Raw genomic sequence first — 16,680 nt, 5'->3', positions numbered from 1 at the left:
GATTTGGCTTAACATCTAGCCTCAAGAATTTTTCCAGCATTATTGGATACTGAATCAGTTTATTTTTGGAGTTAATAAGTTATTTGTTTTTAACATATAATTTTGTAAGTTGAGATAGAGCTGTGATATAATAAAGATTATTATTATTTAATCATCACAGAATACTATTGACTCCCTAATAGTGGATAAAAATGAAGTGCCTTCTCTGACTAGCCTGGTTCCATCTAGATCTCCATCCTCTGCTAGCTGGGGTGTTTTTTTGTTTTCTTCTTTCTTTGGCTTGGAGTTTTGCCAAGCTAATAAGATCGATTTAGAGGTGTCTTACCTGGTCCTAGTAGAACCTCAGTTGTTTCTTCTAGTCCTAATACATCAGGATCCTAAAAGGGACTGGCTCAGGAGCTCCTCTAAACAATAATGGTGCTAGGTCCTAAAAAAGGGAACTTTCTTCCTAAGTCTAACACATTTAGCAAGATACTTGAGGGTTACTAGTTTCCTGCAGTCAGTTCCCTTAGTACAGTGGTTCCCAACCCTGTCCTGGAGGAACACCAGGCCAATTGGGTTTTCAGGCTAGCCCTAATGAATATGCATGAAGCAAATTTGCATGCCTATCACTTCTATCATATGCAAATCTCTCTCATGCATATTCATTAGGGCTAGCCTGAAAACCCGATTGGCCTGGTGTTCCTCCAGGACAGGGTTGGGAATCACTGCCTTAGTAAATAGTGTTGTCTTCCATTGCCTAGACCAGGGGTGTCCAATGTCGGTCCTCGAGGGCCGCAGTCCAGTCGGGTTTTCAGGATTTCCCCAATGAATATGCATGAGATCTATTAGCATACAATGAAAGCAGTGCATGCAAATAGACCTCATGTATATTCATTGGGGAAATCCTGAAAACCCGACTGGACTGCGGCCCTCGAGGACCGACATTGGACACCCCTGGCCTAGACTGTCTTTCCCAAGACTGTTGGAGTGCTGGATGTCTGTCTTTGGCCCTTGGTCTAGACTTGGACCTGCATCACTGATTGAGCTACCCCAAACCACACCTCCATACCCAACCTAACAGGCTCATCTCTATGGTACAAAAAATAACCATGAAGAGGGATTCCTGATCCACTCTCTATACTAAAGACAACCCTGAAAGGTCACCTGCTCAGGTTCCTTCCAGCCTCCCTAGAAGTAGCATAGCAGCCTAAAGAGGACTTCATTTCACCCCCAGTAGAGGCCTTAAGAATAGCATCCAACATCCCAAATGTTTGCATGAAGCAGCACAGCCTAAACAGCAGCTTGCCAGAAAGAGGAGACCAAACCTCTCAAATGAACTATTCAGACCTATCTTCCTGAGGAAGGAAGGGGCTACCTAGGTTTTACTGTTCACTGACTCAAGCAGGAACCAACAAGAGGGGGAACAATTCTAAACTTAGTCCTTAGTGGAGGGCATGATCTGGTGCAGGAGGTAATGGTGTTGGGGGCCACTTGCTAACAGTGATCATACTTAAACTCTGGCATAAGTACACACAGAAAATCCAATACATTAGCATTTAACTTTCAAAAAGGAGTCGATTTTTAAAAGAAACCAAAAACATTCTCCCTTTTTTTTTTTAAACCAGAGGAGTTTGTTTACTCTTTCCAAAAACACTAGGTCTAGGGGGCATGCATTGAAACTATTAAGTAAAATATTTCTTTAATAAACACTGCTGTTTGTTGCCAGAATATGTGGTAAAAGCAGTTAGCAGGGTTTAAAAAAGGTTTGGATAATTTTCTAAAATAAAAAAACATAACCCATTAAGATGAACTTAGAAAAAAATCCACTGCTTATTTCTAGGCTAAGCAACATAAAAGCTATTAGTCTTTATGGATCTTGCTAGGTACTTGTAACTTGGCTTGATGGACTTTCAGGTCAGTCCCAGTATGGCAATGTTTATGTTCTTTATAGTAGGGGAAAGGACCCAAGCAGCAACTGAATTTTGGTCTCTAAAGTTCTAAACCTTTTCTACAAGACAATTACTTCTACAAAATTATAGTGTGTCCTTTTTCAATTAAAAAGCTATTTTTGTGCATTTATATATCTTCTGCACTACAGCAGTAACCAGCTTGAAGATTTCTGTTCTTTTTTTTAAAAAATCTTTATTCATTTTCAAATCAAACAATAAGTGCATAAAAATATATCAAAAATAATTTCAATATAGCACTATATTATCTAACATATGAACTATAATAGTGTAAAACTCCCACCCTCCCCCCCTTCATCCCATTCTCAATTAAAATAGAATATGCAGTTATACAACATATTATAACATCTCGTATTTAATAACATCCCAAATCCATCCTCCCCCCTTGAGTGTGCTAGATAAAACTAAGAAAGAAAAGGAACAGAAAAGAAATGATGTCTATTCATCAAAATATTTTTCCAATGGCCCCCATATCTTTATAAAGTTATTATATGTCCCTTTTTGTACTGCTATTACTCTTTCCATCTTAAAAATATGGCACAACGAATTCCACCAGAATGTGTAATTAAGATTCTTATGACTTTTCCAATTATTGGTAATATGTTGAATGGCTACCCCTGTCATAACTAATAAAAGTTTGTTATTATGTGACGATATTTGACTCTTTTTTCTCATAGCCATTCCAAATAAAACGGTATCATAGGAGAGCGCAGCATGGTTTTCCAATAAAGAGTTTACTTGAGTCCAGATTGAATCCCAAAATGACTTAATGAAGGGACAGTAATAAAGTAGATGGTCTAATGTCCCTGTTTCCAGATTACAATGCCAGCATTTATTAGACTTAGAGCTATCCAACTTTTGTAATCTAACAGGGGTCCAAAACACTCTATGCAACAAAAAGAACCAAGTTTGTCTCATAGATGCTGACACTGTACATCTCATCCTCCAAGACCAAATTCGTGGCCATTGAGATGCAGAAATCTGATGTTTAATCTCAATGCTCCAAATGTCTCTAAGACCACACTTTGTTTTTTTATTCAAGTATCCAGATAATAATTTATACCACAATGCGGCTTGATGTCCTAGGAAGTCTGCTTGGAAGCATAGGAACTCCAGACTATATTGAGTATTTAAATTTTTCCATTCAGGGAACCCCACCTGAATAGCCTGCTTCAACTGCAACCACTTTGTGATTTATTAAGACCATTGTGAAAAGTCAAGCAGTTTACCATCTGAAATAACATCATTCAGAGTTCGAATGCCTGCAATAATCCAGTTCTTCCAAATGACTTGAGATCCGCCGATTTTAATCTTGGAGTTTATCCATAAGGATTGATTAGTTGATTTATTAATTGGGATAGGTGTTAAGTTACTTATATACCTCAATGTTTTCCATGTATCCATTAAAATTATGTTCTCTTTATATCTCCTAGGCATATCAATACTTGGTAAATGAACTAAATTCAAAGGAAACATGAGGCGCCATTCTAGATATAACCAATCTGGTGCATTATCGATGAGTTCTGGGAGGATCCAGTACATACCCTGACGTAAAATATAGGCTTGATGGTACCTATAAAAATTTGGAAAATTTACCCCGCCCTCCTCAATTGGTTTTTGCAGAGATAATAAAGCAATTCTAGGCATTTTACCAAGCCAAATAAATTTCGTAAGAATACCATTAAGCTTTTTATAAAAGGACCCTTGAAATAAAATTGGTATCATACTTATTTGGTAACAAATCACAGGCAAAATCATCATTTTAATAGTTTGAATTCTCCCCCACCAAGAAAGATGTAAAGGATTCCATTGCTCACATAACTCTGTAACTTTTAATACAAATTTTTCATTTTCTTTTACTGTCATCAATTGTATTTTTAATTTGAATACCTAAATATTTAAAACCATCCTCTTTCCATATGAATGGAAAAGAATCAAATAAACCTTTCAAACAATAGACATTTAAAGATAAAATTTCAGATTTATTCTAATTAATTTTAAACCTGAGAATTTACCAAATATATCAATCAATTCCAACAAACATGGAATGGTAGTCTCTGGATTCCTCAAATAAAGCAGAATATCATCTGCATATGCTGAGATCTTATATTCCATATCAGAGTAAGGAATATCCTGTATCCCCTTTGCTTGTTGAATAGCTAAAAATAAGGGTTCTAATACAATATCAAATAGCAAAGGAGATAAAGGACAACCTTGTCTAACTCCCCTTCGCAATTGAAAACGCTCAGACAACATATTATTAATATTTAATCTTGCAACAGGGAAGCTATACAATGTTTTAATCATTTGTATGAATCCAGAGCCTATACCAAACCAATCTAAAGCTTGATACATAAAACTCCATTCAACTCTATCAAAAGCTTTCTCTGCATCTAGAGAAACAGCAAAAGCCGGATCATCCAAGTTTTTGGATAAATTTAACATATGGAACGCTAATCTAGAGTTATTCGAGGAATGTCTTTTAGCTACAAAACCAGGCTGGTGCATATCTATAATATGAGGGAGAGCCTGTGACTGATATAAATTTAATAAATGAGGTAAAAGGATATTTTGAAATGATTTATAGAATTCTACCGTAAAACCATCACCACTTGGAGCGGATCCAACTCTAAGAGATTTCAGTGCTGTTTCTAACTCTTTTAGAGATATAGGCTCATCTAAACTTCATTTTATAAGCTCAGGAACCTTTGGTCCAACAATTAAATCTAAAAAGTCTAAACCATCCTTTTCCCTCTCTAGATAAGGCTCAGAAGAATACAGGCCTTTATAAAAATTCAGAAACTGCTTTAGTATTTGTCTAATTTGATTATTTATAATTCTTTTATCATCTTTTATTGCATTAATATTATTTCTTCTTTTCTTTGCTTTGAGATAATTTGCCAATAATCTTCCCGCCTTATTAGAATTTCCATAATACATTGTTTGGAAAACAAATCCTTCCTCATCATTTTTGAAGCTAATTCATTATATTTACCTTTTGCCTTTGAAAGAGCTTGCAGTGTATCTTGTTCCCATTTATTTATCAATTTAGATTCTAATAATTTAATTTCTTTTTCTAAGTCTAAAAATTGTTTTTTAAGTTGTTTCCTAATAAAAGCAGAATATGAAATAATAAAACCTCTCATAGTGGCCTTAAAGGCATCCCATAAATTTTCCATGGATATATCCTCTGATAAATTAAATTGAAAAAAATTCATTAATTTGTATTTTAAAATCGGTCAAAAATTTGTCATCCACAAGCAATGCATTATCAAATCTCCATGGAGGTCTACTATTCTCTGCTTGATCCATATTCCTGCATGATCTGATATAATAATTGGATCAATACAAGCTTTGATCACATGTTGAACTTTATGAGTTAGAACAAAAATATAATCAATTCTTGAAAAAGATTTATGAACCTGTGAACAAAATGAAAATTCCTGATCATTAAAATGAAGAATACGCCAAATATCTTAAATCACACGACTGAACCAGATTATCTAATCCTAAAGATTTTATATTTTTACTTGGTTTTTTTATCCATTAAAGGATCCATCACAGCATTGAAATCCCCAGCCACTACTAAATTAGAAGTAGCCAGTAGTAATAACAATCTCTGCATAGTTTTAAAGAAGTCTTGTTGATTCGAATTAGGGGCATATATATTAAACAATGTCAGGGTATTATTTCCCAAACTCATATCTATATATACCCATCTACCATGTGGATCTGAGTTTACTAACTTAAAAGTGCACATACATTTTTATTGATGAGAATTGCTACCCCCTGCTTTTTTACCTGTAGCCAGAGAAAAAAAAACCATTTCTTCACCCACCCACCTTCTAGTTTCTGCAATTCAATCATATTTAGGTGAGTCTCCTGTAAGTAATAAACATCCGCATTCTGTTTTTTTTAAATTGACAGTACTTTTCTCCTTTTAATCATATGATTAAGGCCATTGATGTTTATGGAGAAAACCTTAAAAGACATCATGATGAATAAACATATAATAAGTAAATAAAATCAAGCAATTAATAAAAAATTTTGAATCATAAACATAGCCATCAACTTCCCTATTTCCAATTCTAAAATCTGAAAGTATTCCCATTCTAGCACACTCATTAATCTCTATATTCCCCCTCCCCTTCTGCAAACCTAAAGATTTAATAATCCTTATAACCATCCCTAAACAACCTAGAAATCCAACCCTTTCCCTTCCAAACCCCCCAATATAATGACTACCTAAGAACACACATTGGAATAGTAACCCCAAAGCCCCCCTCCCCTGGGCAACCTTCATTTACTTACATATATCTTTTCATTAAAAGATTAGATAAAACTTTACTCATCTAAAACATTAGATTAAAATATTAACCTAAATCAATATTTCAGTCATAAAACTTAATTTTTGCTTTCTATTAAAATTCTTAATTAATTGATACCTCTGTAGACAAAATAATAGTAGATATCATATTCATAGAACTAAATTTTACTTTCTTATTAAAATTCTTCATTAATTGATATGTTTGTAAATAAAATATTAGTTAATAACATTAATATCAATATATACTTTTACCATTTCTAAAATAATATTTTATACTCCTAGAAATTACCATTCTTATCCATATGCACACAATAAAATTTCTTCCCAATACTTCCCATAAGGTATATTAATTCAATTCTATATTATATTTATTCAATTTCATTCAGTCGCCACACCGTGGAAACTAACGCATTTCTAAAAAGGTCTAACAGTATCCCAATCTCTTAATCATACCCTATGCATTCATATTTAACACAGACACAGTACCGGTACTAAAACAATATCTTATGCAATACATTTCACAGTCATATGAAATCTAGACAATCCTGCTCTATTTCCCCAACAATATAATTCATATGTTGCCTTTAGAAAGTTTCTTTAGATCCTGAAGCATCCAAAAAAATATAATTCCTCTTTTTTCAGTGTAGTTTCAATGATTTGAACTACAAGTTGTCTGCCAGACTGTCATACGATTCTAATAATTTTCTATAAACTTCTGGTGTGTTTTCCATCTTTATTTGCACTTTCTTCTGAATCTGTAAGTCATGCAAATTTAAAACAGGAGCCTTTTCTATTCCTTAAAGACATTTTCCATCCTTTCTTACATAGAAAGGCTAATCAGATAACCCCACCAAAATATATTTCCAATTGTATTTCTTTTTCAGTTCTCTATAGCTGAATATAGGCCAAAGTATCCATATTACACTGTACATTACAGCCTTTATATGTTCTTACTCATATACAGAACTATAATCAGTCCTATCCTGTTGACTTCTTCTTGCAATTCCAGTACTGTCAATTTCCACTTTATTAGGCAAACTCCTTCCCCTGTATCATCCAATAAAGGATATTTATTTTTGTCTCTTTGAGTTTGCTCCTCTTCTCATCCTGTCATCTCTATCTCATTTTCTTTGGCCAGACTTTAATACTGTTCTGCCACAGATTAATTGGAATACTTCTTTTTTTTTTTTTTTTCCCATTAAGATTTCCATCTAATCCACAACTGCACTTATAATTAGTCACATTGGTACTATATCCATCTTCTCATGTCTATATCCATATCTCTCAGATCATAGAAGTCATTTTTAGAATTTTTATTTAAAGTCAAAACAAATAGGAATCCAATCTGATATTAAATAAAAATGCAATTTAATCTTCCATGAACTGCTTCATTTATTATTCTTTTATTCTTCAATATTCAAAATTCTTTAAAACAGAAATCATTTTATTTCATTTAAAATCTCATTCCAAGATCATGTAAATAATCATACCATATCTAGTATTAATACATCCATTATTTCCTAAAAGGACATGGGTTCCGCTTTTGAGAGGAAGATTTCTGTTCTAATCATTAATGTTACAGGCTGAAAGAAAAGCAAGCTGGAAATGTTCTTCATGACACATCACTCATGTTTAGCTTCCCTTTCAAGAGGGGGCTCCCCTCATAAACCAGAGTTGTGTTCATAAAGGCTGTTTCCGCTTTATAGGAACCAGTTCTGTCAACTGTGTCCACAGGGCACAGGTCCTGTTCACACCATCTGTAAAGAAAAGACAGCTATGCTGACCAAATTGACAGCAGAAACGGGAGACTTCAGATCAACTGAAAAAAATAAATTCTGTAAATATATGTTAAAGCAGGGGAACACACACTTTTTAGGCTTGTGAGCTACTTTTAAAATAACCAAGTCAAAATGATCTACCAACAAAAATTTTTTTAAAAACACAAAGCACACTGTACACAGAGAAAATGTTAATTATTTATATTCGGGTTTTTTCCCAAAGAGGTCAAGGCAAATGTCTTTAAAATATGCAGTGTCACCTCAGTAACAACTATACAAAAATAGACAAATCGGCTCCCCCTCCATAGTGGCCGCATGCCCCTCTGCAGATAGGGGGGTCAGCTCTCAGAGTTTCTGCCTGCCTGGATGCACATTACAGCAAACCAGTGGGTCTTGGAAATTATTCGGTCAGGCTACAAGCTGGAATTTGTCCAACCTTGTGGATTCTGTGTTCGGGCGCCCAGACAAGGTGTACAATTCCAGACTACTGTTCAGCACTTATTGGATATTTGAGCTATAGAGCCGGTGCCACATGACCTCTCGGGCTCAGGCAGATACTCTGTATACTTTATTGTACCAAAGGATCAGAAGATTGGAAACCTATTCTGGATCTTCAGAATATGAATGCGGCACTCAAGATTCCTCGATTCCGAATTCAGACCGTGTGGTTGGTCATTGCAGCAGTGGCTCCAGGGGAATTTCTGACCTCCCTGGATCTGACGGAGGTATACTTGCACATTCCCATTTTCCAGCCCAACACAAGTTTCTGTTTCATGTTTTGGGTCAGCATTACCAGTTTTCGGCCTTGTCCTTTGGGCTAGCAACAGCGCCCTGGACCTTCACCATGGTAAGGGTAGTAGTAGTGGCTTATCTGAGGAAGATAGAGTTACAAGTTCACCCTTATCTAGATTAATGGCTGATCAGAGCCCCCACCTTGACAGACTGGGGACACACGGTGGGACAGTGCTCCAGGTGCAGGAAGACCTAGGCTGGATTGTCAACTACAGGAAGAGTCATCCAACACCCACACAGTCGCTGGAATACCTGGGAGTTCTTTTTGATATGGCAGCAGGCAGTGTTTACCTTCCTGAGGCTCACATTCTGAAGCTGTGTGCTCAGAATACAGCTCTTTTGAAGAAGTCAGCTCCTGTGGGGTGGGACTACCTACAGGTTCTGGGATCTATGGAGCCCATGGTGGATGTCGCCCTTGGGTGAGAGCGCACATGCATCCTCTTCAACATGTCTGGGCTGGGCACCCCACTGGGATGCCTTGGAGATGTGTCTGCCGTGGACTTTGGAGACCCAAGCGAGCATGAACTGATGGCTTCGTCCTCAATTGCTCTGCAAAAGGCGTTCCTTTGCACATTGCCTCCTGGACTGTGGTGACGACAGATGCCAGCCTTCAGAGCTGGGGAACGCACTGCAATCGTCATCCTCTTCAGTGCTGTTGGACTCTGTCTCAGAAAAGGTGGTCTATCAACCATCTGGAGCTCAGGGCCATTCGTCTCACCCAGAGAGCATTGCAGGTGACCCTGGAGGGACAGGTAGTCTGGGTCTTCTCCGACAATACGACAGTGGTGGCCTATGTCAATTGCCATGGAGGGTCCAAGAGCTCTTCCTTGGCTCAGGAAGCCCGCCTGCTTTTTCTTTGGACAGATCATCATCTTCTGGCACTGACGGCAGCACATGTAGCTGGAGTGGACAACATTCAAGCGGGTTTTCTAAGCCGACAGACTCTGGATCCGGGCGAGTGAGCCCTCTCACTGGAGATGTTCTGAGAAATTGTGCGGCGCTGAGGGCAGCCCCGCTTCGACCGCTTGGCCACAGAAAGGAAAAGAAAGCACAGTGTTTCTTCAGTCACAGAATCAAGCCCAGAAGTAAGAGGCTCGATGCTCTAGTGCAGGGGTGTCAAAGTCCCTTCTCGAGGACCACAATCCAGTCGGGTTTTCCCCAATGAATATGCATGAGATCTATTAGCATACAATGAAAGCAGTGCATGCAAATAGATCTCATGCATATTCATTGAGGAAATCCTGAAAAACCAACTGGATTGCGGCCCTCGAGGAGGGACTTTGACACCCCTGCTCTAGTGTAAACGTGGCCTCCAGGAGTTCTTCTCTATATTTCCTCCTTGGCCAGTGATCAGCCGAGTCCTTCGGAGGATTGTGGGTCATCCTGGGCACATCGTTCTGATGGCACCCAATTAGTCTTGAAGACCGTGGTACATGGATCTGCTGCAACTGAGCATGGAATGTAGTCTCCATCTGAGCATCTATCTGGACCTTCTCTGTCAGGGTCCATGGCCATGGCCATGGAAGATCCGGGTCGCTTTGTGCTCTTGAGCGCGCTGCCCTAGAACAGGGGGTACATGAACCACCTGTTGGGGGGTATGCGGGCTGACCACCGCCACCACTCGTCACTCGCTCACTGCCGCAAATAGAGGAAGGGAAAGGCCAGGTGGATGCAGCGATTGCACGCCGCCAGACCAAAGGCCATACCCCTGACATCAGTGCTGACATTGGAGAGAAGGGCTGGCCCGGACCTTCTCTCCGATGTCCCAGCAATTTGTCCGTTCAGAGGGAGTGAAGTGCTGCTGTCTCCTCGCTCATCCCTTGCTCTCGGGCTGCAGCGAGAGTCATGGCTTGTGGTGCCGCACTGACTCTGGACTTCGATCCGCTGCTGAGCCAGTCCTACCTGGAGCCCTTGCCCTTCGGTGACGTGTCCTCACAGCGGCAGCAGCGGGAGGTAATTAAATCCAGCAGGCGGGCAGGCTTTTTTTTTGGGGGGTGGGGAAGAAGGAGGACAAAGGCTGGAAGGCATTGAGGGGGACATAGGAAGGAAGGAGGGAGGGACAATTGTTGGACCTGAGGAAGTGGAGGGGTGGAAAGGACAAAGGCTGTAAGGCAGTGAAGGGAACATAGGAGGGAGGGAGGAAGGGAAAATTGTTAGGCCTGAGGAAGAAAAGAAAGAAATCACCAGACAACAAAGGTAGGAAAAATGATTTTAATTTCAATTTAGTGATCAAAATGTGTCAGTTTTGAAAATTTATATCTGCTGTCTATATTTTGAACTATATTTGTCTTTTTCTATAGTTGTTACTGAGGTGATATTGCATATTTTAAAAAGTTATCTGCCTTGACATCTTTGAAAAAAACCTCATAAATGATAATTAACATTTTCTCTAGGTACAGTATGCTTTGTGTTTTATTAATTTTGTGGTTACCATTATGTATTAATAAGATTATATTGTATGTATATGAAAAATGGATGGAAGAAATTGCATTACAATTAGTATTATTATTATGGAGGTGGAGTCAGGGATGGAGTTTGGGCAGGTCTGGGGTGGAGTTTGGCTGGGGGTACTCGGTTGGCATTTGTTAGGCTTAGGAGGTACTTGGCTTGAAAAGGTTGAGAAACACTGCCCTAGAACATAAAGGATATTCGGATCTGGTGGTTGATACGCTTCTCAGAGCTAAGAAGTCGTCCACAGTGTCGGCCTATGCTAAGGTGTGGAAACTACAAAAATATGATGTACCCAAGCATTGGTGTATCCAAGACGAAGTGGATCCTTATTTGGCTCTGGTCGCAGGGATTCTCACTTTTCTCAGGCTGGTTTGGATAAAGGCCTCATTGTGGCATCTCTGTGGGTTCAGGTGGCCAGACTGTTCTGTTTTAGATCCCAGGACAGTCTGTTCTCTGGCGTCGCATTCGGATGTTGCTTGATTCTTGAAAGGGGCTCTTAGAGTCTGGCCACCCGTTAAGAATCCTGCTAGAGGGAGCTAAGCTGATCTGTGGAGTGGATTCCTTCTGCAGTCCATGCGAGTATGGGGAAATAACCCTGTTGTCTAGAATGTCTCACCTATCTACTGGAAAACAGTTTACCAGGGTAAGTACATAATTTCCTTTTATTCTGTTCACTTGATCATGTACAGTTGTGTACATCATGTACGTTCAGCCTCTAGGCCACCGTTTCACAAAATATATACAATATTTTTGGCATATTTTACACAGGCGCCATGACATATTTATATACAGTAAATATATAAGCTTGCTTATCACCTCCAGTTGGTTTTCCCTTTGCACAGATTTTTTTGTTTTGTTTTTCCAGTGGCATTTTTAGGTCACTGCATTTTTAGTTGTGGTGTTTTTATCATAGTCACAGTATTTTTAGGTCAGTGCATTTTCAATTGTGCACTTAGCATGCATACTTTTTAATTTGTGGTATTACAAGTATATTTTTTTGCCCCACATCATATTTTTGTAGTGTTCAGGACATTGCACTGGTCAAGTTATTTGATTTTTAAATTTTGTTATATATGTGTAAACTCATTCTCTATCTTTTTATTTTCATTATGGCCATTAATCTTCTGATCTTTTACCTAATAGTTATTCAATTTTGAACTCTTGTCATAGATGTGCTTTAGTCCACTTCATATCTCTTGCATTTTATGTTGTTTGGTCGTGCTTTTTTTTTTGGTTTTTATCCAATAGTGTCTGTACTTTTTACATTTTAGGCATGTCATTATTTTAAACAGCATTGTTTTTTGTACCCACACTCCAGTTTCTCCTTATGCACAAGCCAGTCTGTAGCTTTATTAACTGATATTATTTAATTTGAAGTATGCAGTTCTTTTAACTTAACTTTTTTTAACTTTGACATTTATTTTTTCAGTGAATTTTTCTGCATATATGTTTAACAGCCTAATTGCTCGCTCAACATTTCATCATCCACCATGCTTGCATTTCTTAATTTTTGTATATCTATGCATCCTCCTTCCATTTACATAATTTTCACTTTTTTTTTTTGCTTACCATCTATTTTATTCATCTCTTCAATATATTGCATATACACCTTTTGGTGTAGTTATTTAGCAAATTGATGTTTTTTCTACTTATCTATTATTTTGCACTTACCACTCTCACATTCTTCTCCGAATGTAGCTTTACTCACTTCACTCAATTTTTTTTTTTCTTTCATGACCTCTGACGAAGGCCAAGCTCTGCCTAAACATAGCTTGTGTAGGGTCCAGTACAAGTTACCATCTTTGTGAGGAAACAGTGGGGTTGTGATATTGTTTCTGCATATGTCCAGTTTTATGAAAACATGGATTATGTACCTTCATGCTTTTATATGATTTCATGTTTGGATATTTTATTAATAAACTTTTAAATCCAATTGTTCCTGCTACATCCCTTCTTTTTGTTTTGGTTTTACCTGTTTGCTTGTGGAATAAAGGTCCCTCTTTTTTACCTGTTGTGTTTTATGTCCAATAGCAGCAGCTTTTTCTAAATTGTCCTAAATAAAGTAAATCTAAAATAAATATCTGGAAGGCACATCTTCATTTGTAGACTTTCTGCTTCACACTGTGCAGTCAGATCTACTAACAATGGTTCCTTTATCTCTCTGTATTGCCCTCTGTCTTGAACAGGCCACATTAACTTCATAAATCTGCAACAGTGAGGTTCTCTTACCTCTGAGCACTGTAAATGTCAGCTGGTGAAGCCTTGGTCCATGCTGCATGTTTCAGTAGAAGACCACCTATAATTTGGACAGCAAAAGAAAATGAAATACAGCAAGAAATTGTTTCAGCAAATAAAAACACCCCTATATATTAATTTCAGTTACCCACTGATTGGCAGCATATAATCAGTCCTCAAATTGGGTTATACGTACCACAAATTTATTTGACACCACTCGCTACACTCTACTCGTACACAACATTAAGTCACCCTCTGCGAATGATTTAGCACTGCATTTCGATTCAAAAATTAAAAACCTAAGAAACAACTGTTCAACAAATGACCCCAGTGATCATCAAATAGCTAACATACAAGGAAATGAAATACCAGCAGATATGATCTGGAGTTCTTTTCTAGACTTGGAATGGAATGATTATACCAAACTATACAATAAATACTCTAAATCATATTGCGTTCTGGACTCATGGCCCCAGAAATTATGAAAGCGGCACCATTAGAATTTAAACTATCGTTGCTACACTACTTAGCCCATAACCTAAAAAACGGGAAGTTCCTCACTAACAATGGTCACATAATAACAACCCCAATCCTAAAAAATAGTAAAGAATCATCAGCTCTAGTAACCAACTACAGACCAGTAGCATCCATTACATTTTTTGTAAAAATCATGGAGGGATTGGAATATCTCAATCAGTTCTCTCTCCTACTTGAAACTCAATCCTGGTTCAGACCTTTATTCAGTACGGAGACAGTAATTGCTGCTATCCTAGATAATCTGCGTCTATTGTTTAGCAAGGGCCTCAATGCCCTGATCATGCAATTTGATATGAGCTCTGATTTGATCTAGTAGACCATGGGAAAATGCTACAATGCTTAGACGCTATTGGTATCAGGGATGAGGTGTTGAACTGGTATCGTGGCTTCCTTATGTCCCGTACTTATCAGGTACGTTTCAATTATCTCTCTGATACCTGGAGCAATCCATCCGGTGTGCCACAAGGGTCACCGCTATCCCCATTGCTTTTCAATGTCTACATGTCCTCATTGGGTGTGCAATTAACCCAGCTGGGGATAAAAATTATTCAGTTACACAGACGACTTTATGATTATCATCCCATTTGCTAACTTATCTCGGAAACTATTCCCAAAACATCAGAAGCTATAAATTTGATGGAGCAATGGATGACTGACTTCAAGCTCAAACTTAATTCAGAAAAAATGAAATTTTTTGTTGCTTCACCACACCCGCTTGACACCAAAACACCACTATGCATCAATAAACTTAGTTACCCTATTCAGTCTACCATGAAGATACTTGGTATAACTCTGGATCAATGCCTAACCATGAAAGACCATGAAAAACCTTAATCAGAAAGGGTTTTTTTCACTCTCTGAAAACTTAGATCCATCAAATCATATTTTGATATGCCTGTATTCAGAATCCTGGTACAATCCCTCGTACTAAGTCAACTTGATTACTGTAACATCGCCTATTTAGCAATTTCTCAAAAGAATATGCGACGTTTACAATTAATGCAAAACGCAGCGGTCAGACTAATCTTCGGACTAAAGAAATTTGATCACTTGACACCTTACTACCGGCAGTTGCACTGGCTGCTGATGGAGGCATGTGTAAAGTTTAAGTTTGCTTGCCTCTGCTTTAAAGTACTATACGGACTAGCCCCTAAATACATAACTGACCTTTTCTCCTTTCAGCCAACAGACATAAGAGAAGCTCACACTCGAACTTCGTTTCCCCCACAATGAACACCTTCTCTCACATCAGGCAGCATTATAGGGTAAAGATCTAGAACAATTCTACTACTTATGAGGAATTCAGGAAACGCCTAAAATATCTAGACAGCTGACCCATACATCTTTCTCCTCAATACGGTTCTCTTGACCTATTAACCAATTTCCGTCACCTCTTTTAAATTCATTCAATTTGTAACGTCTTTTAATCTTTTGTAAACCGCATAGAACTTCACAGTACTGCGGTATATAAACTGTTATTATTATTATTATCTCCCCAACTCTGAAATGTCCTGCCTAAATTAGATTGTAAGCTCTTCTGAACAGGGACTGTCTATTGCATGTTAAAATGTACAACGCTGCGTACACCTTTCAGCGCTATAGAAATAATAAATAGTAGTAGTAGAAGGTAGAGATAGTCAAGATCAGTCCATCTCTATAATTGATGCATCAATGAAAATCTATTTAAGTGAGCCCAAACCCTCAGGTGTAAAGTTTAAAGATCATCAGTCAAGCATAATAATAATCATTATTTTCTTGTATACCGCCCTACCAGTAGTTCTAGGCGGTTCCCAACAGTAAAAAATTGAAACATTTCAATTAAAAAATACAATCATATGCACGCTGCGTCTAATACAACAATTAATACATCATAGTTAAAGTACAGTTTCAAACACACAACTATTAATACCTTAGTTAAATACAACAATGATTAAAAAAGGAAGTTAAAACACTAACCTGGTAAAAAAAAAACAAAAAAACACTATTGAAACCAAAAACTTAGTAAAAATTAACATTCTTGTTTGGGGGGGCGTGGCTTGGAAGCTCATGCAAACGGTCGGGTGAAAGACGAGCTCTATGCTGACAGGCTTATTAAAGTGAAAATAAGCTATAAATAAAAATTTTTTTATTTTTTATTTTTTGGCTTAAAAGCGGGATACTGATTGTACTATGGCTTCGGAAAAGCAAAAGAATGTGGAAGTGGCTGAGACTGGAATTGCAAAACGGTCTAAGCCTGAACCGGCAACTCCATCAAAGGTGTTGCTGCCGATTGAGAATAATATTGATATTTTAACAGAACTTCGGCAGATAAAACAAATAGTTTCTGACAACGCAAAAAAAACTGCAGGAGGTTAAAGATGAAGTTGCAAATCTTACACAATGAATGCAGCTAATAGATATTAAAATAGAACAGTTAGAAAAATGGTCAGAATTAAATGAAACTGAAGTGTCTCATTACAAACAGGATCGTAAGAAATTGAAATATTATCAAGAGACCTTGAAGATTGTATGATTTGTGAAAGGAGGAGTAACCATTGAATAATTGGGCTACCTGAAGGAGTTGAAACAAATGATCCAATCTCCTTTTTAGAAAATTTTACCTCTTAAAATA

The 16,680-nt window shown here is 37.6% G+C and overlaps 1 protein-coding gene across 2 annotated transcripts in view; it reads right to left on the bottom strand.

The window, feature by feature from the left end:
• Positions 1–7,622: 7,622 nt before the first annotated feature.
• Positions 7,623–16,680, bottom strand: part of LOC117365012 (acyl-CoA dehydrogenase family member 11-like) — a 194,914-nt gene continuing 185,856 nt past the window's right edge. For both annotated transcript variants that reach the window (XM_033954838.1, XM_033954837.1), the window contains exons 14-15: positions 13,527–13,593; positions 7,623–8,033 (exon numbers count right to left, since the gene is read on the bottom strand). In XM_033954838.1, coding sequence (XP_033810729.1) covers positions 7,889–8,033; positions 13,527–13,593 — 212 coding nt within the window. In that variant the 3' untranslated portion in view covers positions 7,623–7,888. The remainder of the gene's footprint in view (positions 8,034–13,526; positions 13,594–16,680) is intronic.

Source organism: Geotrypetes seraphini, chromosome 8, assembly GCF_902459505.1.
Source record: "Geotrypetes seraphini chromosome 8, aGeoSer1.1, whole genome shotgun sequence".
Lineage (NCBI taxonomy): Eukaryota > Metazoa > Chordata > Amphibia > Gymnophiona > Dermophiidae > Geotrypetes > Geotrypetes seraphini.
The sequence above is the reverse complement of the archived record's forward strand: the minus strand, read 5'-3'. Positions and strand labels throughout refer to the sequence as shown.